Source organism: Ostrinia furnacalis, unplaced genomic scaffold, assembly GCF_004193835.3.
Source record: "Ostrinia furnacalis isolate ACB-3 unplaced genomic scaffold, ASM419383v2 OfSCF1533, whole genome shotgun sequence".
Taxonomy (NCBI): Eukaryota; Metazoa; Arthropoda; class Insecta; order Lepidoptera; family Crambidae; genus Ostrinia; species Ostrinia furnacalis.
The window spans coordinates 138,154-156,609 of record NW_021131772.1 but is presented as its reverse complement, the minus strand read 5'-3'; the positions used below and the strand labels follow the sequence as shown (position 1 = coordinate 156,609).

At 43.7% G+C, this 18,456-nt stretch overlaps 1 protein-coding gene across 1 annotated transcript; it reads right to left on the bottom strand.

Annotated features, from left to right (window-relative positions):
* Positions 1-847: 847 nt before the first annotated feature.
* On the bottom strand, positions 848-17,636 carry Alg11 (ALG11 alpha-1,2-mannosyltransferase). Its single transcript, XM_028304778.1, has 9 exons — positions 17,461-17,636; positions 16,812-17,039; positions 14,990-15,222; positions 13,891-14,108; positions 11,951-12,073; positions 6,827-6,988; positions 4,852-5,050; positions 1,560-1,755; positions 848-1,024 (listed from the first exon to the last, which is right to left on the bottom strand). Exons 1-9 carry the CDS (start codon positions 17,478-17,480, stop codon positions 943-945), a joined length of 1,461 nt encoding a protein of 486 aa, XP_028160579.1. The 5' UTR covers positions 17,481-17,636; the 3' UTR covers positions 848-942.
* Positions 17,637-18,456: the final 820 nt, after the last annotated feature.

Sequence of the window (18,456 nt, the reverse complement as noted above, 5' to 3'; positions counted from 1 at the left end):
ATGACGTATTATGTCGTGACGAATCAGAACGGAATCGGATTACATTATGCAACTCGTCAGAAGCCATACGACACAACACTAGCGTATGACACCGATTCCGTTCTGATGCGTCACGACAGAACACGTCAGTCAGATAAATATAAACTCGGCTTCAGGAGTCGTGTCATAATCATACTCATCATCAAGAAGTCAGAACACTGTTTTCATATTTTCGAGTCTATTTGTAACTGTCACTCATACCAGGCCTGTTCATCTCCGCGAGTTTACATCGAAAACAAAACACGCACGATGGCCCACCTACAGGATACTATTCGACAAGGCCTCACATACGAGCGAACATTGACTCACGCACGCGTATTCTTGTGTATGATGGAAGAAAATAAAGAAAATGGTGTACTAAATACTGTGCAGTATTTAACTGCCTAAATAATAATAAAATCACAGAATGTACTTTTTTAAGTTACCTCAAGACACTGAGAGGTAAATAAGTAGTTAATATTATTCATGATAATTCATGCTAAATCATGTATTTCCTCCGCCATTTTCCGCAGTTTGGCACCTCACGTCACATCATTTTACCGAAGTCAGCCCTATAGCTTCGGCGCAGTGCCGATCACTGACGTTTGTCGACAAAATGGTGCTTGACTCTTGAGACAGGCTAAATTACACCATATTGTTAATGACATTGAGCATACATTTTTTTAAATACCTTCGCGAAGTAAAACTTCTGTACGTAGTACTTATTTATTATTCTGTGCTCATACTAGTAAACCCTTTTCCCATGCATGCAATTTCCAATCTAATTTATTCCGCCACCTTCCACAAATCTTCAAATGAAACAAACAGAGCAACTTTGGTAAAACTTAATATTGCTTTTAAATTACAATTATTATTAGAATACTTATAGCTAATGGAACGTAATGTACAGTCTACTACTAGTAGTTAGTCTATCCGCATGAGGGGCTCCGCAGCGCGGAGAAATGCCTTCTCGAACTCCATGGTCGAGAAACGGTCCACAGAAGCCCTAGAAAGTCATAAAGTATTAATAAAAGCAAAATAAATACCTCAGTAACTATAGCTATAGACAATTTCTCCAACGTATCTCTAAAAAAAATATTTGTTTAAAAACGAAATTGCACTCAACATCGCCCTTGCTAGGACTGTTGTGATTGCCGGTTACAGATATGTGTCAAGATGTGCACAAGTTTGTACAAATGTTTATGCAAAACTTACAAATATTTGTGAAACATTTTTGCAAAGATAGCGTACACAATGGACGACTCATTGTTGTCATGAAAGTTGATGAGATTTTTTTCGAAATTGACTTTTATAAATTGCTTTTCAATATCCTGTAAGAGAGCGCTTGAACCACAGCTTGAACAACTTTTCATATCGCTCAAATATAATGTACTAATATTTGCAAACATCTTGGCACATATCTGTCCCGGCTTTATGTTATATTTGCACGACATTAACTCCATCGTCCGTCTCCATCATCATTGGAGAAGGCCTATGTTCAGCAGTGGACGTCCTGTGGCTGAAATGATGGTGATCCTCACCTAGCAGCCTCGATAATCCGCTTCCTCTCATCCGAGGGCAGCGCGATGACCTCTAATATGGCCCTGGCGTATTCGTCAGGCTCGGCGGCCAGGAAGCCTGTTCGCGAGCCGGCAGAAGTTTCAATGATGTCCGCTAGAGGGCCGCCTGAGCGGTGCGCGATGGTAACAAGGCCTGCCGCCATGCACTCCACTACGCCTGGGCAAGAAGAATACGTCAGAAGTTTATAAGACGGTTCAAGGTCACCCAAAGGGCAATAAAGCGTGCTGTGGTCGGAGTTTCTCTGCGTGATTGAATCAATAATAAGATTCGCAGGAAAACCAAAGTGACCGACATAACCCGCAGTGGGCGGCCACATAGCTCGTAGCGCTTAAGGCCGCTAGGGCAGAAAGGTTCTTGAGTGGCAACCGTAATGTGGGCAGGTCTCCCACTAGATGGACTGACGATCCGAAACCAGGGCGCCTGTCCCGGGCGACAATATAAGGAGGGTGCCAAATGGAAAAGAGGGAGGGGGCGCCACAATGCAATTTTCGATTTTTTTGTCCTAGAAAAACGTCGTGGATGCTCACTGATGCCGAAGTGCTCGTTCCACATGGCGTGCAGTGCAATACTGCTGGTCTGGTAGAGCTGCAGCAGGCGCGTAGGGCGCAGTCACGCGCACACTAGACCGCGCTCACATGCTGCCCTAGTGGCAGGGAGTATTTGAGTAGCCGCCACTCACTGATAGGCGCCAAATGGACTCTCCAAGGGGGCGCCAAATGGACCTAGATTCGTGGAGATCTAGAGAGATGCCAACTAATGCGCCGAGTTCCAAACCCAGTGTCGCGTTAGAATTTCACACAAACAAAGTACATAATCAAAATAAAAACAGTACATTGCGAAGAGTGTGTGTCATGCATGCTACCACCATTGCTGTCGCGATCAATGTGTTATGTTTTTGGGCATATTGCTGCGACACTGGCCCCGCCCCCTTTTCACATGTCCCTTTAGTTTTTGTGATATTTGGAGGATGCTCACTGATTCCGAATCCGAAGTGCTCGTTCCACATAGCGTGCAGCGCAATACTGCTGGTCTGGTAGAGCTGCACCAGGCTTACACGCACACTAGAACCCTAGACACTAGGGCGAGGCACACTTACTGATGCCGAAGTGCTCGTTCCACATGGCATGCAGCGCAATACTGCTGGTCTGGTAGAGCTGCAGCAGGCTCACACGCACACTAGAACCCTAGACACTAGGGCGGGGCACACTAGGGCGCACACTTACTGATGCCGAAGTGCTCGTTCCACATAGCATGCAGTGCAAATTGCAATACTGCTGGTCTGGTAGAGCTGAGGGCACGCACACTAAGGGCCTTGCCACACTGGCGAATTACACGAATGAATGGCCTCGTGTTCACCGCGGAGACGCGGTGTGTTCGCTGCGACGCCGCTCCGCTTTGAAAACGCTTGCAATCCGTCAGTGTGGCAGCTCACAAAGCCGCGATCACACGCTGCCCTAGTGGCAGGGAGTTTGAGTGGTCTTCTTTTTGTAGGGACGCTGGGAGGGGCCCTGGAAAAATTCGTGGTTACTCACTAATGCCAAAGTGCTCGTTCCACATGGCATGCAGCGCAATACTGCTGGTCTGGTAGAGCTGCAGCAGGCGCGCGTAGGGCGCGTTGACGACGAACTGCACGTTGTCCTCGAGCGCGAGGTGCTTGGCGAGGTCCTTCAGGTTCTGGGGGGTTACTCCGAAAACCGTGATCCGCAATTTCGAAAGCTGCCATCCCTCTCTCGCAAAGCGAGATGCCAGCTTGAGCGACGGTGACAGAAGGATACGTAACTACGTAAACCGCGTTTCGGAGTAGACCGCTTGGACCCGCTCCTCGTCAGATTCTCTAAGGGGGCGCGAAATAAAGAGAAGGGACGCTGGGAGGGGGCGCCACAATACCAATTTGGAATTTTCGCCCTAGTTACAAAAAAATCGTAAATTCGTGACTGCTCACTGATGCCGAAGTGCTCACACGCACACTAGGCCGCGATCACAGGCTGCCCTTGTGGCATGGAGGATGAGTGGCCTTCTTTTTGACGCTGAGAGGGGGCGCTATAAAACAATTTTGGAATTTTTTTCCTAGAAAAACGTCGTGGATGCTCACTGATGCCGAAGTGCTCGTTCCACATGGCATGCAGCGCAATACTGCTGGTCTGGTAGAGCTGCAGCAGGCTCACACGCACACTAGAACCCTAGACACTAGGGCGCACACTTACTAATGCCGAAGTGCTCGTTCCACATAGCATGCAGCGCAATACTGCTGGTCTGGTAGAGCTGCAGCAGGCTCATACGCACACTAGAACCCTAGACACTAGGGCGCACACTTACTGATGCCGAAGTGCTCGTTCCACATGGCATGCAGCGCAATACTGCTGGTCTGGTAGAGCTGCAGCAGGCTCATACGCACACTAGAACCCTAGACACTAGGGCGCACACTTACTGATGCCGAAGTGCTCGTTCCACATGGCGTGCAGCGCAATACTGCTGGTCTGGTAGAACACGCACACTAGGCCGCGAACACACGCTGCCCTAGTGGCAGGGAGTATTTGAGCCGCCACTCACTGATAGGCACGGACCTAAGGGGGGGCGCCAAATGAAAAGAATGGACGCTGGGAGGAGGCACCACGATACTTTTTTGGATTTTTTGTCTTGGTTACGCCTTGGTTATATCCTGGGATCGCTCAAACCCGGAATGGTGTCACTTACTGATGCCGAAGTGCTCGTTCCACATGGCATGCAGCGCAATACTGCTGGTCTGGTAGAGCTGCAGCAGGCGCGCGTAGGGCGCGTTGATGACGAACTGCACGTTGTCCTCGAGCGCGAGGTGCTTGGCGAGGTCCTTCAGGTTCTGAGGGGTTACTCCGAAAACCGTGATCCGCAATTTCGAAAGCTGCCATCCCTCTCTCAAAGCGAGATGCCAGCGTGAGCGAAGGTGACAGAAGGATACGCAACTACGTAAACCGCGTTTCGGAGTAGACCGCCTGGACCCGCTCCTCGTCAGATTCTCTAAGGGGGCGCGAAATAAAGAGAAGGGACGCTGGGAGGGGGCGCCACAATACCAATTTGGAATTTTCGCCCTAGTTACAAAAAAAAAGTAAATTCGTGACTGCTCACTGATGCCGAAGTGCTCACACGCACACTAGGCCGCGATCACACGCTGCCCTAGTGGCAGGGAGTTTGAGTGGCCTTCTTTTTGACGCTGAGAGGGGGCGCTATAAAACAATTTTGGAATTTTTGTCCTAAAAAAACGTCGTGGATGCTCACTGATGCCGAAGTGCTCGTTCCACATGGCATGCAGCGCAATACTGCTGGTCTGGTAGAGCTGCAGCAGGCGCGCGTAGGGCGCGTTGACGACGAACTGTACGTTGTCCTCGAGCGCGAGGTGCTTGGCGAGGTCCTTCAGGTTCTGCACGCGCTCCTCGTCTTCCGCGTTCCTGCAGCCGCCTACGAGGACCAGTTTGATCTGGAATTGGGCGGATAAATCCGGTTATTGGAAGTTTCTTGGGTATAATAGCAATAATTTGAATTAGGCGGTTATCACACTGCGCCGCGCTCCGCCGCGGAGCGCGTGATTTTCATATAAAAAATCACGCGCGCGGACGCGTTGTCAGTGTGAAGTGCCGCGCGTGTTTTCTATACAAACTGAGGTACTTGCATACAATGATTAAATCTGTCGCCCCGCGCTCCGCGGCGGAGCGCGGCGCAGTGTGATAATCGCCTTAGGCCTGTTTTCACCATCAATCCCTAATTTTTAAGTGACCCCTGTGGTAACAGATAACAGGAATTTTGTTTTCATAAGGGTCACTTAAAAATTAGGGATTGATGGCGAAAACGGGCATTGGTCTGTCATTTAACTTATCAAAAAACTACCCGATATGTTTTTTGCTGTAAGAAATCAAAGAAAACTGACAGACATAAAACGCGCCAAGCTCAAAAGTAGGGTCTTGAACGTCATTACGTTACAAAAAATGTAGCACGGCGTGACGTCACGCGGAACATCAACGCACCATAATTTCATAATTACTTTTTTTTTCAACAAATAAAAATATGTATGTTCAATTTTTTTTTACAATATCTTTGACAGACAATAGGGATGATGACTGGGTAATGAAATCGAAATTCTATTTAGTCCGTCAGACAGATAGGTAATTAGAAAATATTAGACTCATATTTTTTTTTAAAAATTCCATAATCGAATAATTACAGTATTATATCGAGTTGAAATGTCGCGTGATGTAACTTTTGAGTAAAAATTCTACTCAAGCGTGACGTATCGCGCAATTTCAACTCGATGTAGCACTGTTATTATTTAATTATGAAAGAAAATAAAAAATATGAGTCTAATATTTTCTAATTATCTGTCTGACGGACAAATAATTGAAATTTTGTCATCTAGCCTATTTGAAACTATAGATCTAGCACTTAACTCAATCAGTGCCTGAGATATGGGAGTAGTCCGGGAGGGTGTTTTTGGGACGTCAAACAAACGTCAGAGAGACTTCAAATGTGCTTCAGATTTGTATGCTTTGTCACGTAATAATATGTCAATGTTACCCCTCCCGTGCCGCTCCCATACATCAGGCACTGACTGAGTTAGCGCTAGAGCAATAGGTTGCTTGAGTGAATTTTAAACAGGTTTTAACGCGATACGCGGATAGGTAACATTGAAATAATACCTGTATTTGCCTGACGTTTCGACCGAGTTGCACCGGCCGTGGTCACAGGCTGACTCACGTTAAAACCTGTTTAAATTAATTCAATCAGGCAACGCGAAAGTTTCAAATTATTTATAGGTTGCCTGAGGCTTAAAACGAACCACGAAAATAGGAAACAAAATAAATTTAAAAAACCAAAAGGGCTTTGTTTTGTTTGTTTGTTTTGTTAAAAAAAAATTATTAGTAATTGTTATTACACAAAAAACTAATATTCCCGTTAGCCCCTCGTACTAAGCTAAATATGCTTGTATCACGAGTGAGCTCACCACGATAGTCGAGCGGCGGCCTCTAGTAAAGCCTGGTCCGTGAGCACGTAGAATTTTGTCCAATGACCCCAAGCTACCCATCCTTATCGCTCGCGCGTAATTATGTTGCTGTTGCGCTCGCACACTCACTGCGGGCGCCCGTCGCACAGTCGCGACAGCAATATAATTACGCGCGAGCGATAAGGATGGGTAGCTTGGGGTCATTGGACAAAATTCTACGTGCTCCCGGACCAGACTATACCTCCAGCAAGTAAGTACCTTATTCCACAGCATCTCGTTCTTGACCAGCAGATTCCGTAGCTCATACATGGCCTGCAGCATCAGCGGGTGGTCTTTCTCCGGCCGGAACTGGCCCACGGACAGGATTCGGATCGGATCCGAGTCTTTGACGAGCGATCGGAGCTGCTTCAGCTCTGTCACCTGGAGGCAGGATGTATAGGGATGTGAAATAATCGTTCGTTCGTTTCAGCCAAATGACGTCCACTACTAGACAAAGGCATCCCCCAAGGTGCGGGGCACATAGCTCGTAGAGACGATGGCCGTTGGGGCAGAAAAGTTCTCGAGTGGCAACCACGGGCTGGAAGTCGTAGCGTGAGCAGGCATCCTACTAGGTGGACCTACGATCTGGTAAAGGTCGCGTTAGGAACCTGGATGCGGGCAGAGCAACCGTTCATTGTGGAAATAATCGATCGAATCGGATATAATCGATCTTTTCTTCTTAACGTGGAGCGCCTTAGAACCAGGAGGGTCGAAAGGAAATAGGAACAGGTAGAACATAAAATGATACTGCATCTCATCCGATGATTTCGGAGCGTGACGTAAATCAATTAGTGACCTCTCACACTAGTGTCTTTTAAACGTCGTTGNCCACGCCTGGCCGCCATCCGACGCAACGCCATGATCAGCGAGTCCGACGTGAGGGAGGAAACCAGTTCAATATGGACTGCGCGCACCGTGAGGCAGGTAAATAGGACACCATAGCGCTTTTCCCGTCGCCGGCCAATGGAAACCTCCATCGGCCCAAACAGGTCCAGCCCACAGTGTGAAAAAGGTCGCTGGTGATGTGCAACTCGGGCTTCGGGTAACTCACCCATCCGTGGCGCCTGCGGCCTGCTCTTGCGAATCCTGCACAGCATGCACCTGGATACTACGGCCTTGACGGTAGGTCTCAGCCGCAACAGCCAGTAACGCTGTCTTAACTCGTTCACAACAGTCTCCTGATTACCATGAGCCGCCCTCGTGTGGTAGTGACGTACGATAAGTCTGGCTACGGGATGTCGACCATCTAGAATTACCGGTCTCTTCACCTCCATGCTCACGTTCGCCGCGGCGTCGATGCGACCGCCGACTCTGAGCACGCCATGTTCGTCTAGATAGGGAGACAAGGAAAGTAACCTGCTGCTGCGGTGCAATGACCTCTCATTCGTGATCGCAGCCAAGTCATCCGGAAAGCTATCGCTTTGCGATTGTTTTATCAACAACCGCTCAGCACACTCCATTAGGTCCCGGTCGATCTGCCCGGACCGTCCTCTGCAGATATTTATAAATTTTAACACGGTAGCCGTAGTCCGTAACAAACGAAGCCAGGAAGAAAATCGTTCCGGGTCTGGTACGGGCAGATCAACCGAGACGTGTTTCAAGACTGCAACGCACTCTGACGTCACNAAAAGCAGCATCGATCGCTTCAACTCCGTGTCGGCGCCCCTCAGGTTAGTACCGTTATCAGAGTAGAGATGAAGAGGCCAGCCACGCCTGGCCGCCATCCGACGCAACGCCATGATCAGCGAGTCCGACGTGAGGGAGGAAACCAGTTCAATATGGACTGCGCGCACCGTGAGGCAGGTAAATAGGACACCATAGCGCTTTTCCCGTCGCCGGCCAATGGAAACCTCCATCGGCCCAAACAGGTCCAGCCCACAGTGTGAAAAAGGTCGCTGGTGATGTGCAACTCGGGCTTCNGTGTATTATTGGGCATTCTGTCAAACCAGAGTGAGCGCAGCGAACGGTCGGAAGCGAAGCGGACGACTGGGGGACAGAATGCCCAATAATACACTACTAGTACAAAACAATTTCCTTAAACAATTTCAAGGAAATTGTTTTTCTTTTGCCATAACTATCATTCATTGAGGTATTAGATTCCACTATTTTAATAAAAAACCGGCCAAGTGCGAGTCGGGCTCGCACACCGAGGGTTCCGCCGTACAAACGTAGCGGTTTACAATTTATGACGTATTAAATCAAATTACTTACTTGATTCCGTTGCGAGTAGTGGCGAATTTCAAAATATGCGGTATGTTTATTTTTTATTTATTTATTTTTCCTATATTTGCATTATAGGTACCTACCTCAGCGTTTTGAATTTTTGCGTTGATTTAGAATTTCTCACAGTTTAGAGGCAGTTAGATTTAAGAAGTGTTTGATATGAATTTCAACTTTAATATCTCTACGCGTTCATGTGAAAAAGGGTAGGTAGTAAGTTTATATTTTTTTATAATTTTTTATAATTTTCCTATACAATGTATTTTGTTTTTGGAATAAATAAATTGGAATTGGAATTGGAATTATTAAAAAAATATTTTATGTCATGTAAGCAAACATAATATTTTAAATTTTATATAACTTCAAATTTATCATTTTCGCAATTTTTCCTTTATCTGCACTATATAACGTTGCTTCGTCCCGAATTTCAAGATTCTGAGTTCACAGGAAGCACCTTGTAGGTTTTGATTCCCTAGCGTGTGACGGAAATTCGTCTTAGGTGTCGGTATAAACTGCTGTATCTTTTGATCGCGTTAACTTAGAAGTTTGATTTTTTTACTTCTTAAAGGGACAATAGGTCTAGGATCGTTACATTCCCTCTAATATGGTCGAGTGAAGCGATGGCTGGTTCACTCGTCATGTCTGTGAACAGGCGCTGCTTTCGGGGACTGGTCAATCCAAGTTATTCAAATTTATGTATGCGAGTAATTTCTACTAGTACCTTAATATGTTAGTCTAGATATTAGCACGTCACTACCTTGTTTAATAAACCACGCAATCTTGTATACCTACCCATTCTTATGAAACACCATACAAGAATGCATGGTAAATTCAGTGAACTGCTCCTGAATCGAATGTACCTACTACTACTATTTCTATTTATTTATATTAACCGGCAGACAGTGGTGACTGAGTTTGTTGCGGCGCTTCTTCTCAGCACTTGCCAAATGTTGGTCTCGAAGCGCTGGTAGGGTAAAAAGATTATGAGACATGTAGAGGCTCCTTAAGAGCAGAGTTCTCGTACTTTCCTATGACAGGTAAGTTGGAAGACGTACCGAGAAGAAAATGGTTGGGGGTAAGCGACTCAACGTCCCCTGGTTCGACAGACACGTGCATCAGGGGGCGGCTGTTGACAATATTTTCCACCTCAGCCATCAGAGTGCTCAACACTTCCTCCCGTGGTGCACGCTCAGATAATATGACTTTCAGCGATGTCTTCACGCTACGTACGAGCCTCTCCCACGCCCCACCCCAATGGGGACTGGCGGGAGGGATAAAAGTCCACTCCATCCCGTTGTTAATGCCCTCGTTACTTAACTTTTCAGTGTCCAAAAGCAGCATCGATCGCTTCAACTCCGTGTCGGCGCCCCTCAGGTTAGTACCGTTATCAGAGTAGAGATGAAGAGGCCAGCCACGCCTGGCCGCCATCAGACGCAACGCCATGATCAGCGAGTCCGACGTGAGGGAGGAAACCAGTTCAATATGGACTGCGCGCACCGTGAGGCAGGTAAATAGGACACCATAGCGCTTTTCCCGTCGCCGGCCAATGGAAACCTCCATCGGCCCAAACAGGTCCAGCCCACAGTGTGAAAAGGGTCGCTGGTGATGTGCAACTATTGTGGACCGCCGCTCGACTATTGTGGTGAGCTCACTCGTGACACAAGCATATTTAGCTTAGTACGAGGGGCTAACGGGAGTATTAGTAATTTGTGTAATAACAAATTACTAATAATCTTTTAAAAAAAAAAAAAACTCGGGCTTCGGGTAACTCACCCATCCGTGGCGCCTGCGGCCTGCTCTTGCGAATCCTGCACAGCATGCACCTGGATACTACGGCCTTGACGGTAGGTCTCAGGCTCTNCCGCCCCCCCTCGCACGTGGCGCCGCAGGGCGGCGGGTAGCGGAACCAAACGAATTTAAATCTTAGGCGCGAATTAGTTTAAATTTTAGGCGCGTCGCTAACAGTCGTTGTATCGCCACCTTAGACTGCCAAACAAGTAACGCAAAAGCGGAGTGTGGGGATTGCATTACTTTTCCGAAAATAACGTTACGTTGCCGCGCCACAATGCTCGAAAGACGCTATTGTGTGGGGTCCCTATAACAAATTCTTTTTAACGCCATTCGCGCGTCTAAGGCGGCAACGTTTCTTCCTATTTATGCTTTTATCATGTAAAAAGAGAAAACGACGAATTATTTCATAGAACAATAATCGTTCTTTTTTACAAAAAAAAATCGATTATTTGTCGATAAATCTGTTGTACCAAATCGATTATTATTCGGCGGGAAAATCGATATTTGTCGATAAATCTATTTTACACATAGAGATATAGAGAGATGCCAACTAATGAGCTGATTTCGAAACTCAGTGTCGCATTAGAAATTCACACTCACAAAGTAATAAAAATATGTGCTCATTATCCACTGCGGTATCAGTACTCAACGTTCGAATAATATTTAGTACTACACAAGCAATGTAAACTGTTTACATTATGACGTCGCTGCTGTCACGAGCAATGTGTTCTGTTTTTGGGCATATTGCTACAGAATAATAATAATAAGTACTACGTACAGAAGTTTTACTTCGCGAAGTTATTTAAAATAATGTATGCTCAATTTCATTAACAATATTATGGTGTAATTTAGCCTGTCTCAAGAGTCAAGCACCATTTTGTTGACAAACGTCAGTGATCGGCACTGCGCCGAAGCTATAGGGCTGACTTCGGTAAAATGATGTGACGTGAGGTGCCAAACTGCGGAAAATGGCGGAGGAAATACATGATTTAGCATGAATTATCATGAATAATATTAACTACTTATTTTACCTCTCAGTGTCTTGAGGCAACTTAAAAAAGTACATTCTGTGTTTTTATTATTATTTAGGCAGTTAAATACTGCACAGTATTTAGTACACCATTTTCTTTATTTTCTTCCGTCATACACAAGAATACGCGTGCGTGAGTCAATGTTCGCTCGTATGTGAGGCCTTGTCGAATAGTATCCTGTAGGTGGGCCATCGTGCGTGTTTTGTTTTCGATGTTAACTCGCGGAGATGAACAGGCCTGATATTGCTGCGACACCGGCCCCGCCCCTTTTTCACCCTTTAGTTTCTGTGAGCGGACTCACCTCGCACGGCGGATACACCCTGTAGGTGCTGAAGGGAATGTTCCAGAGGTCGTTGACGTGGTCCTCCGTCCACGTGCCGTTGACCATAACCACGTCCGCGCAGCGCCCCATCCAGCCGTATAGCTAAAACAAACACATCATCAGAAATATTTTTATTTTCCCACTAATATTATAAATGCGAAAGTTTGCGTGGATGTATGGATGTTTGTTACTCTTTCACGCAAAAACTACTGAATGAATTTTGTTTGTTGTTCAAACTAAATTTCAATAAATAAATAATACGTGGGTAAAAAGCGCCATCTATCGTCATTGGTTAAAATCTACAGCCAAAAAATTTTGACGTTCGTAAATATTCATGCGGGGGAAACCGTTAAACGCCATCTGTCAACAACATTAGTAATTAAACGAGGTCCACGTATGAAATATACGCGGAAAGGAGCCTTCTTCAGCCTGTCACAAAATGATAAAATCCTATCCCATCATAAGCCACGTCCTGTAACTGCGACAAACAAATGAACTAACGCCCGTATTCACAAACGATGCTTGCTCAAGTGAAGCAGCAAATCGAACGCACAGCGTTGAATAGAGCTCTGTGATTGGTTCGTGTGTGACCCTGTGCGTCCACGCGCAATGTGAGACCTCATAATAACGTTTGTGAATACGGGTGTAAGAGATACAGCCTGTTAGTACTGTGCATCTCTTTTAACTACTTTTAGAAGTACCTATCTATCAGTAAGTGAAGTACCACTATTAATTAATCCATTGCCAAAAGATAGCTTTAAATAAACTTTTTTATGCCTGTTTATAGTATTTTCGTTTTTCTGTATAATTAGATTTTTGGTAGCTTTTAAATTAATACCTAGTTAATTTAATTCACATCAGTGAGTGTAACAGCCCACGGGGCATTGGGCGGGGAATAAGAACTAATAAAGAAGAACAACCGCACTTACCCACTCGAAGACCTTATAATACAGCACCTTCAGCCAAGTAAAAACGGGGTTCCGAGCGATCACGGACGAGTTATTATGCGCCACGATGCGGTGTTTGACACGGCGCGTCTTTGCCGCCGTGTTCGCGGGGTAGTGGGTGTAACAGCCCACGGGGCATTGGGCGGGGAATAAGAACTAATAAAGAAGAACAACCGCACTTACCCACCCGAACAGCTTGTAGTAAAGCACCTTCAGCCAAGTGAACACGGGGTTCCGTGCGATCACGGACGAGTTATTATGCGCCACGATGCGGTGTTTGACACGGCGCGTCATGGCCGCCGTGATGGTGGGGTAGTGTGTGTAACAGCCCACGGGGAATTGGGCGGGGAATAAGAACTAATAAAGAAGAACAACCGCACTTACCCACCCGAACAGCTTGTAGTAAAGCACCTTCAGCCAAGTAAACACGGGGTTCCGAGCGATCACGGACGAGTTTTTGTGCGCCACGATGCGGGGCTCCGTCATGGCCGCCGTGATGGTGGGGTAGTAAGTGTAACAGTCCACGGGGCATTGAGCGGGGAATAAGAACTGATAAAGAACAACCGCACTTACCCACCCGAAGACCTTATAATACAGGACTTTCAGCCAAGTGAACACGGGGTTCCGTGCGATCACGGACGAGTTATTATGCGCCACGATGCGGTGTTTGACACGGCGCGTCATGGCCGCCGTGATGGTGGGGTAGTGAGTGTAACAGCCCACGGGGCATTGGACGGGGAATAAGAACTAATAAAGAACAACCGCACTTACCCACCCGAAGACCTTATAATAAAGCACCTTCAGCCAAGTAAACACGGGGTTCCGAGCGATCACGGACGAGTTATTATGCGCCACGATGCGGTGTTTGACACGGCGCGTCATGGCCGCCGTGATGGTGGGGTAGTGAGTGTAACAACCCACGGGGCATTGGGCGGGGAATACGAACTAATAAAGAAGAACAACCGCACTTACCCACCCGAACAGCTTGTAGTAAAGCACCTTCAGCCAAGTGAACACGGGGTTCCGAGCGATCACGGACGAGTTATTATGCGCCACGATGCGGTGTTTGACACGGCGCGTCATTGCCGCCGTGATGGTGGGGTAGTGGGTGTAACAGCCCACGGGGCATTGCGCCAGGTACCGGAATATGGGGTACGTGAACGCGAAACCGGTGGTGTCTATGTACACGTCTGGAATGAGGAGGAATATGTTTTATCTAAGAGTAAACTTTATATGACGACACTTAAGGGGCTAATGGCCGTTTTCACCATCAATATCTATGTTATAAGTGACCCCATGGTAACACATAACAGGAATATTGTTTTCATAGGGGTCACTTAAAAATTAGGGATTGATGGTGAAAATGAGTATGAGCGTTTTCGGTGTTAAATGAGCGGATAGAAAACAAGGTAAACCAACAGTAAAAAAGTATCGACGTTACGAGTTTGTCGTTAAATCGAGTGATGTTATAAAGCGTTTACACTTTGAAAGTCATTAAAGTAATTTTATGTAATCGATTTATGTATAAAAAGTCGTAAAAGTCAATACAGTCACTTATTTTTTTGGAATTAGGCTTTTTACACGTCCGTCCCATTTATAGCTGAGAATTAGCAGCGAAAGAAAATCAAGTCACTATTGTTTCAGACCCCTTTTCAGAGGTTTACAAAAGTATTTACATTGTGATAGAATTTAAAATCAACCAAAATAACCTAACTTTGGCCAGGTACGAAGCGAGTGGAAAACATACCTAATTACATACATACATACATATATAATTAATTTTACCTTTTGTAGCATAAGATTAGCCTAGAGGTTAAACTGTCAAATAAGTTATACAATAAATAATTTATTATTATTATTATTTATTATTATACCCCATTTCTCTTTTTTTTTCAGCTTTCTCTCTATAGTTAACTACAAATCTTTTACTGGACATTAGTACATAATTCCCCTTATTAATAAAAAGTTACACCTGGATTATCAAAATGACATTTCCATACCAAATGACAACTTAAGCAAGAGTTCAACTAGGGTGTAACTTTCATTAATAAGACCCAATGGGTGTATTTACCTGGATTCAGCTTCATAAATGCTTCCATCCCCAGTATCATTGAGCCCAGGCTCTGCAAGATAAGCGTGAAGTACGGGTAGGACTTCGCTTCGATGACTTTCTTCATGGACAACCGGATGAATGTGATCTTTTCTGGCTCAACTTTCACGTTGAACTGGTTCTGGGCTTTGTCCAATATCGTCTGGGGCTCTGCTGTCTCCACTGTGTATATGAAGATGTTGGTGTCTGGATATCTGGAAGCAGAAGTGTATACAGGGTGTTAGGTAAATGGGTATATGAGCCGACACTAGCCCATGTTGACATGGTCATATAAATGGTATGGTGAAGTCAGAAAATTGATATTTTCATTTTAATTATTTTAATTTTCATACAAATCGGATTTTATAAAATTTATTTTGTATGAAAAAAATGATTATATACCTATAAATCATCATATACTCATATACCCATTTACCTAACACCCTGTATACAGTTTTTAACCAAATCTCATCACTTATAAATCGTTTCATTCACGAAGACGCGCCCCACCACTTTTTGGTCGAGGGAAGCGCGGGATACGGGGAGTTTGATCCGAGCATCATTATTGTAGTGTGTGTGTGATAACAGCGTTGCAATTGGATAATTCGATGAGTGCACACGGATGCTCGGATCAAACGTCCCGCACTCCGCGCTGACCTCGACCAAAAGTGGTGGGGCGCGTATTCTTGATCTATATAAAATATGTTTATCTGCTGTTATTGAATGTAAAATACAAATTGATAACTTATAAGAATATAATTATGTTAAAACTTAGCTACTAACTTACCATAGAAGAAAATTTTGTATTTAAACAACTGTTTAAACAAGTGTGAGTATTGATTTGATAACAATACAATGAAGTTTAGTATACTGTATTGTTACTATAGTGTAATACTGTAGTATTCTAGTTTACAGTATTTATCATGTAGTTATTTAATGTTGAGTCAGAATTATAAGAAATGCTAACCGAATTTAAATATGAATAAAGTATGTATCAATATTAAACATCAATAAAAATATTAATTGCATGAGATAAGTAATCTTTTTTTTATAATGGACTGAGAAATATAATTGGAATTATTACTGATAACACTAACTGCAGTTAAAACCTATCTGTAAGAACTATACTATAACATAATATCAATTGTTTTCATCTACAATATCGGGAATGGGAATAACAGACAGAAAATTGTGGAAATCTCTATAGCAACTAACTTTTTCTATCTTTTTAAGATTTTAAGGATTTCAACTAGGGGATTGGATGGATTTTCTAGATTTTAAGTATAATATTGTTACTAACACAACTCTGTATGGATCATAATGGTCTGAAAATAAACGTATTATTGTTATTATTATTAAGTAATTAACCTATTTGACTGATAAATAACAGTAAAATAATAGTCCAACTGTCCAACTGATAATACCTCCATCACCTAAACTTGATTAAAGTAAATAATGAAACATAACACACATTTAAATAAACCACGATAGCCGAACGGTAAGAGGTCGTACTGGCCGACTCGTGATTCGGGGAAAGGGGAACCGGATTCTGTCCCCGCCGATGCTCGACTATTATGATGAGCTCACTCGTTATACAAGCATATTTATCTTAATACGAGGGGCTAACGGTACTAAGTAATTTGTTACTAAAGCCCGGTCCGTGAGCACGATAGCAATATAATTACGTGCGAGCGATAAGGATGGGTAGCTAGGGGTCATTGGACAAAATTCTACGTGCTCACGGACCAGACTATACACAAATTACTAAAAATATTTTTTCAAAACGTATTTATTTATAACACACCTGGCTAGTAACGCCTTGATGGCCACCCACAGAACTCTCTCTCCGCCTCCGCCAGCGTTAGCGTACGGATGGAAGAAGGCCACATTCGTTCCATCTCGCTTTCTCCGTTGCAGTTTACGCTCCTTGATACGCATGTACCATGATGCAAATATGAATGCACACGGCACGATCACAAAAGCACCGAACAGAATAATCCCTATGAAAAATAGGGGCAGCACGATCATTAACCTGTAAAGAAATTGTTTTATACTAACTTAGTATCTAATATACTACATTTTTTTAATATTATGCCGAATATGTTGGTTTGTTGCTTGAGCAAATACTATTTCATATTAAGATCTTTTTTTTTTATTTTGGCAATGAATGTTGACAATAATCCTAAAATTTGCAACAATGTACCTACTTAAAATCTGTATTATTTCACGCCGTCTTAGTAGGTCTTGGCTTTCTAATAGGTAGGTACACAAGAAAATCTAGACTACATTGGAAATAAAGCAGTGTTTACATGGGCATTTAAACTATTTTCACAATCATAATTACGTTAAATATATATAGAAGTAGGGTGAAATGAACTGCAAATAATGATCGTAGGGAAACAAATATCATAAAAACAGTATTTTAGAAGAAAACACAAGTTATTACAACTTACATGAAACATAGAAAAAACATTATGACTAGGAATAGGATCTACTTTTACTGGTTCACAATACATACACAAACTTAGTTTTGCCTAAATATGCACTTTACAGGCATTTATGAAATTAATTTAAATTTTATTTTAATAAAAATAACCTTTCCAGTCATCTGATGTGTACATCAAGACGGAAAGATTATTTTAACGTTTATCTCAAATGTCATTGAAGTTAAAATGTAATGCAACGACTAAATAATACAATGGAGGCGCTTTGATTGATTTTTAAAAACCGACCAAGTGCGAGTCGGACTCGCACACTGAGGGTTCCGTACAAAACTTTGATTTTGTTACAGCTTACAGGTACTATAAAAACGACGCTGAAAAAGTATAAAACAAGATTTTCAGAATACTGAACTGAACAAACTTGCTAATGTAGTTGCATAGTAATTTTCATGTTTGGAAAGGCGTAGTCACACGTTGTCAAAGTGCTACGGTAGGTAGGTATATGTAACGTGTGACTACGCCTTTCCAAACATGAAAATTACCTACTATGCAACTACATTAGCAAGTTTGTTCAGTTCAGTATTCTGAAAATCTTGTTTTATACTTTTTCAGCGTCGTTTTTTGTCGTAGTTGGGTTTTAGTTTTTTTACTTTCTATTTATTATTTGTACTATTTTGGTGTTAAAGTGTATTTGTGGCGCATAATATTAACAAAAATTAAATTGATGAACTAATAAGTAGTAAAGAAGCTATGAACGAAAAGATGTGAATTATATGCAATCAGCCCTTGAATACAGGTAAAGTCACAAGCAAATGCTAGTAAAATATATATATTCAAAATGTACAAGTAAAGCGCTTTCAAATGATACCAAACACGGCATATTTATCTTAACTTTATTTTTTAACTCTGTATGTTTTGTCCGCTAGAGGGCGCCACATTAGATTTTGTGAAACCCCATCCATATCCATATAGCCTATAACCAGCGGACAATTAAGACGCTTCTAATGA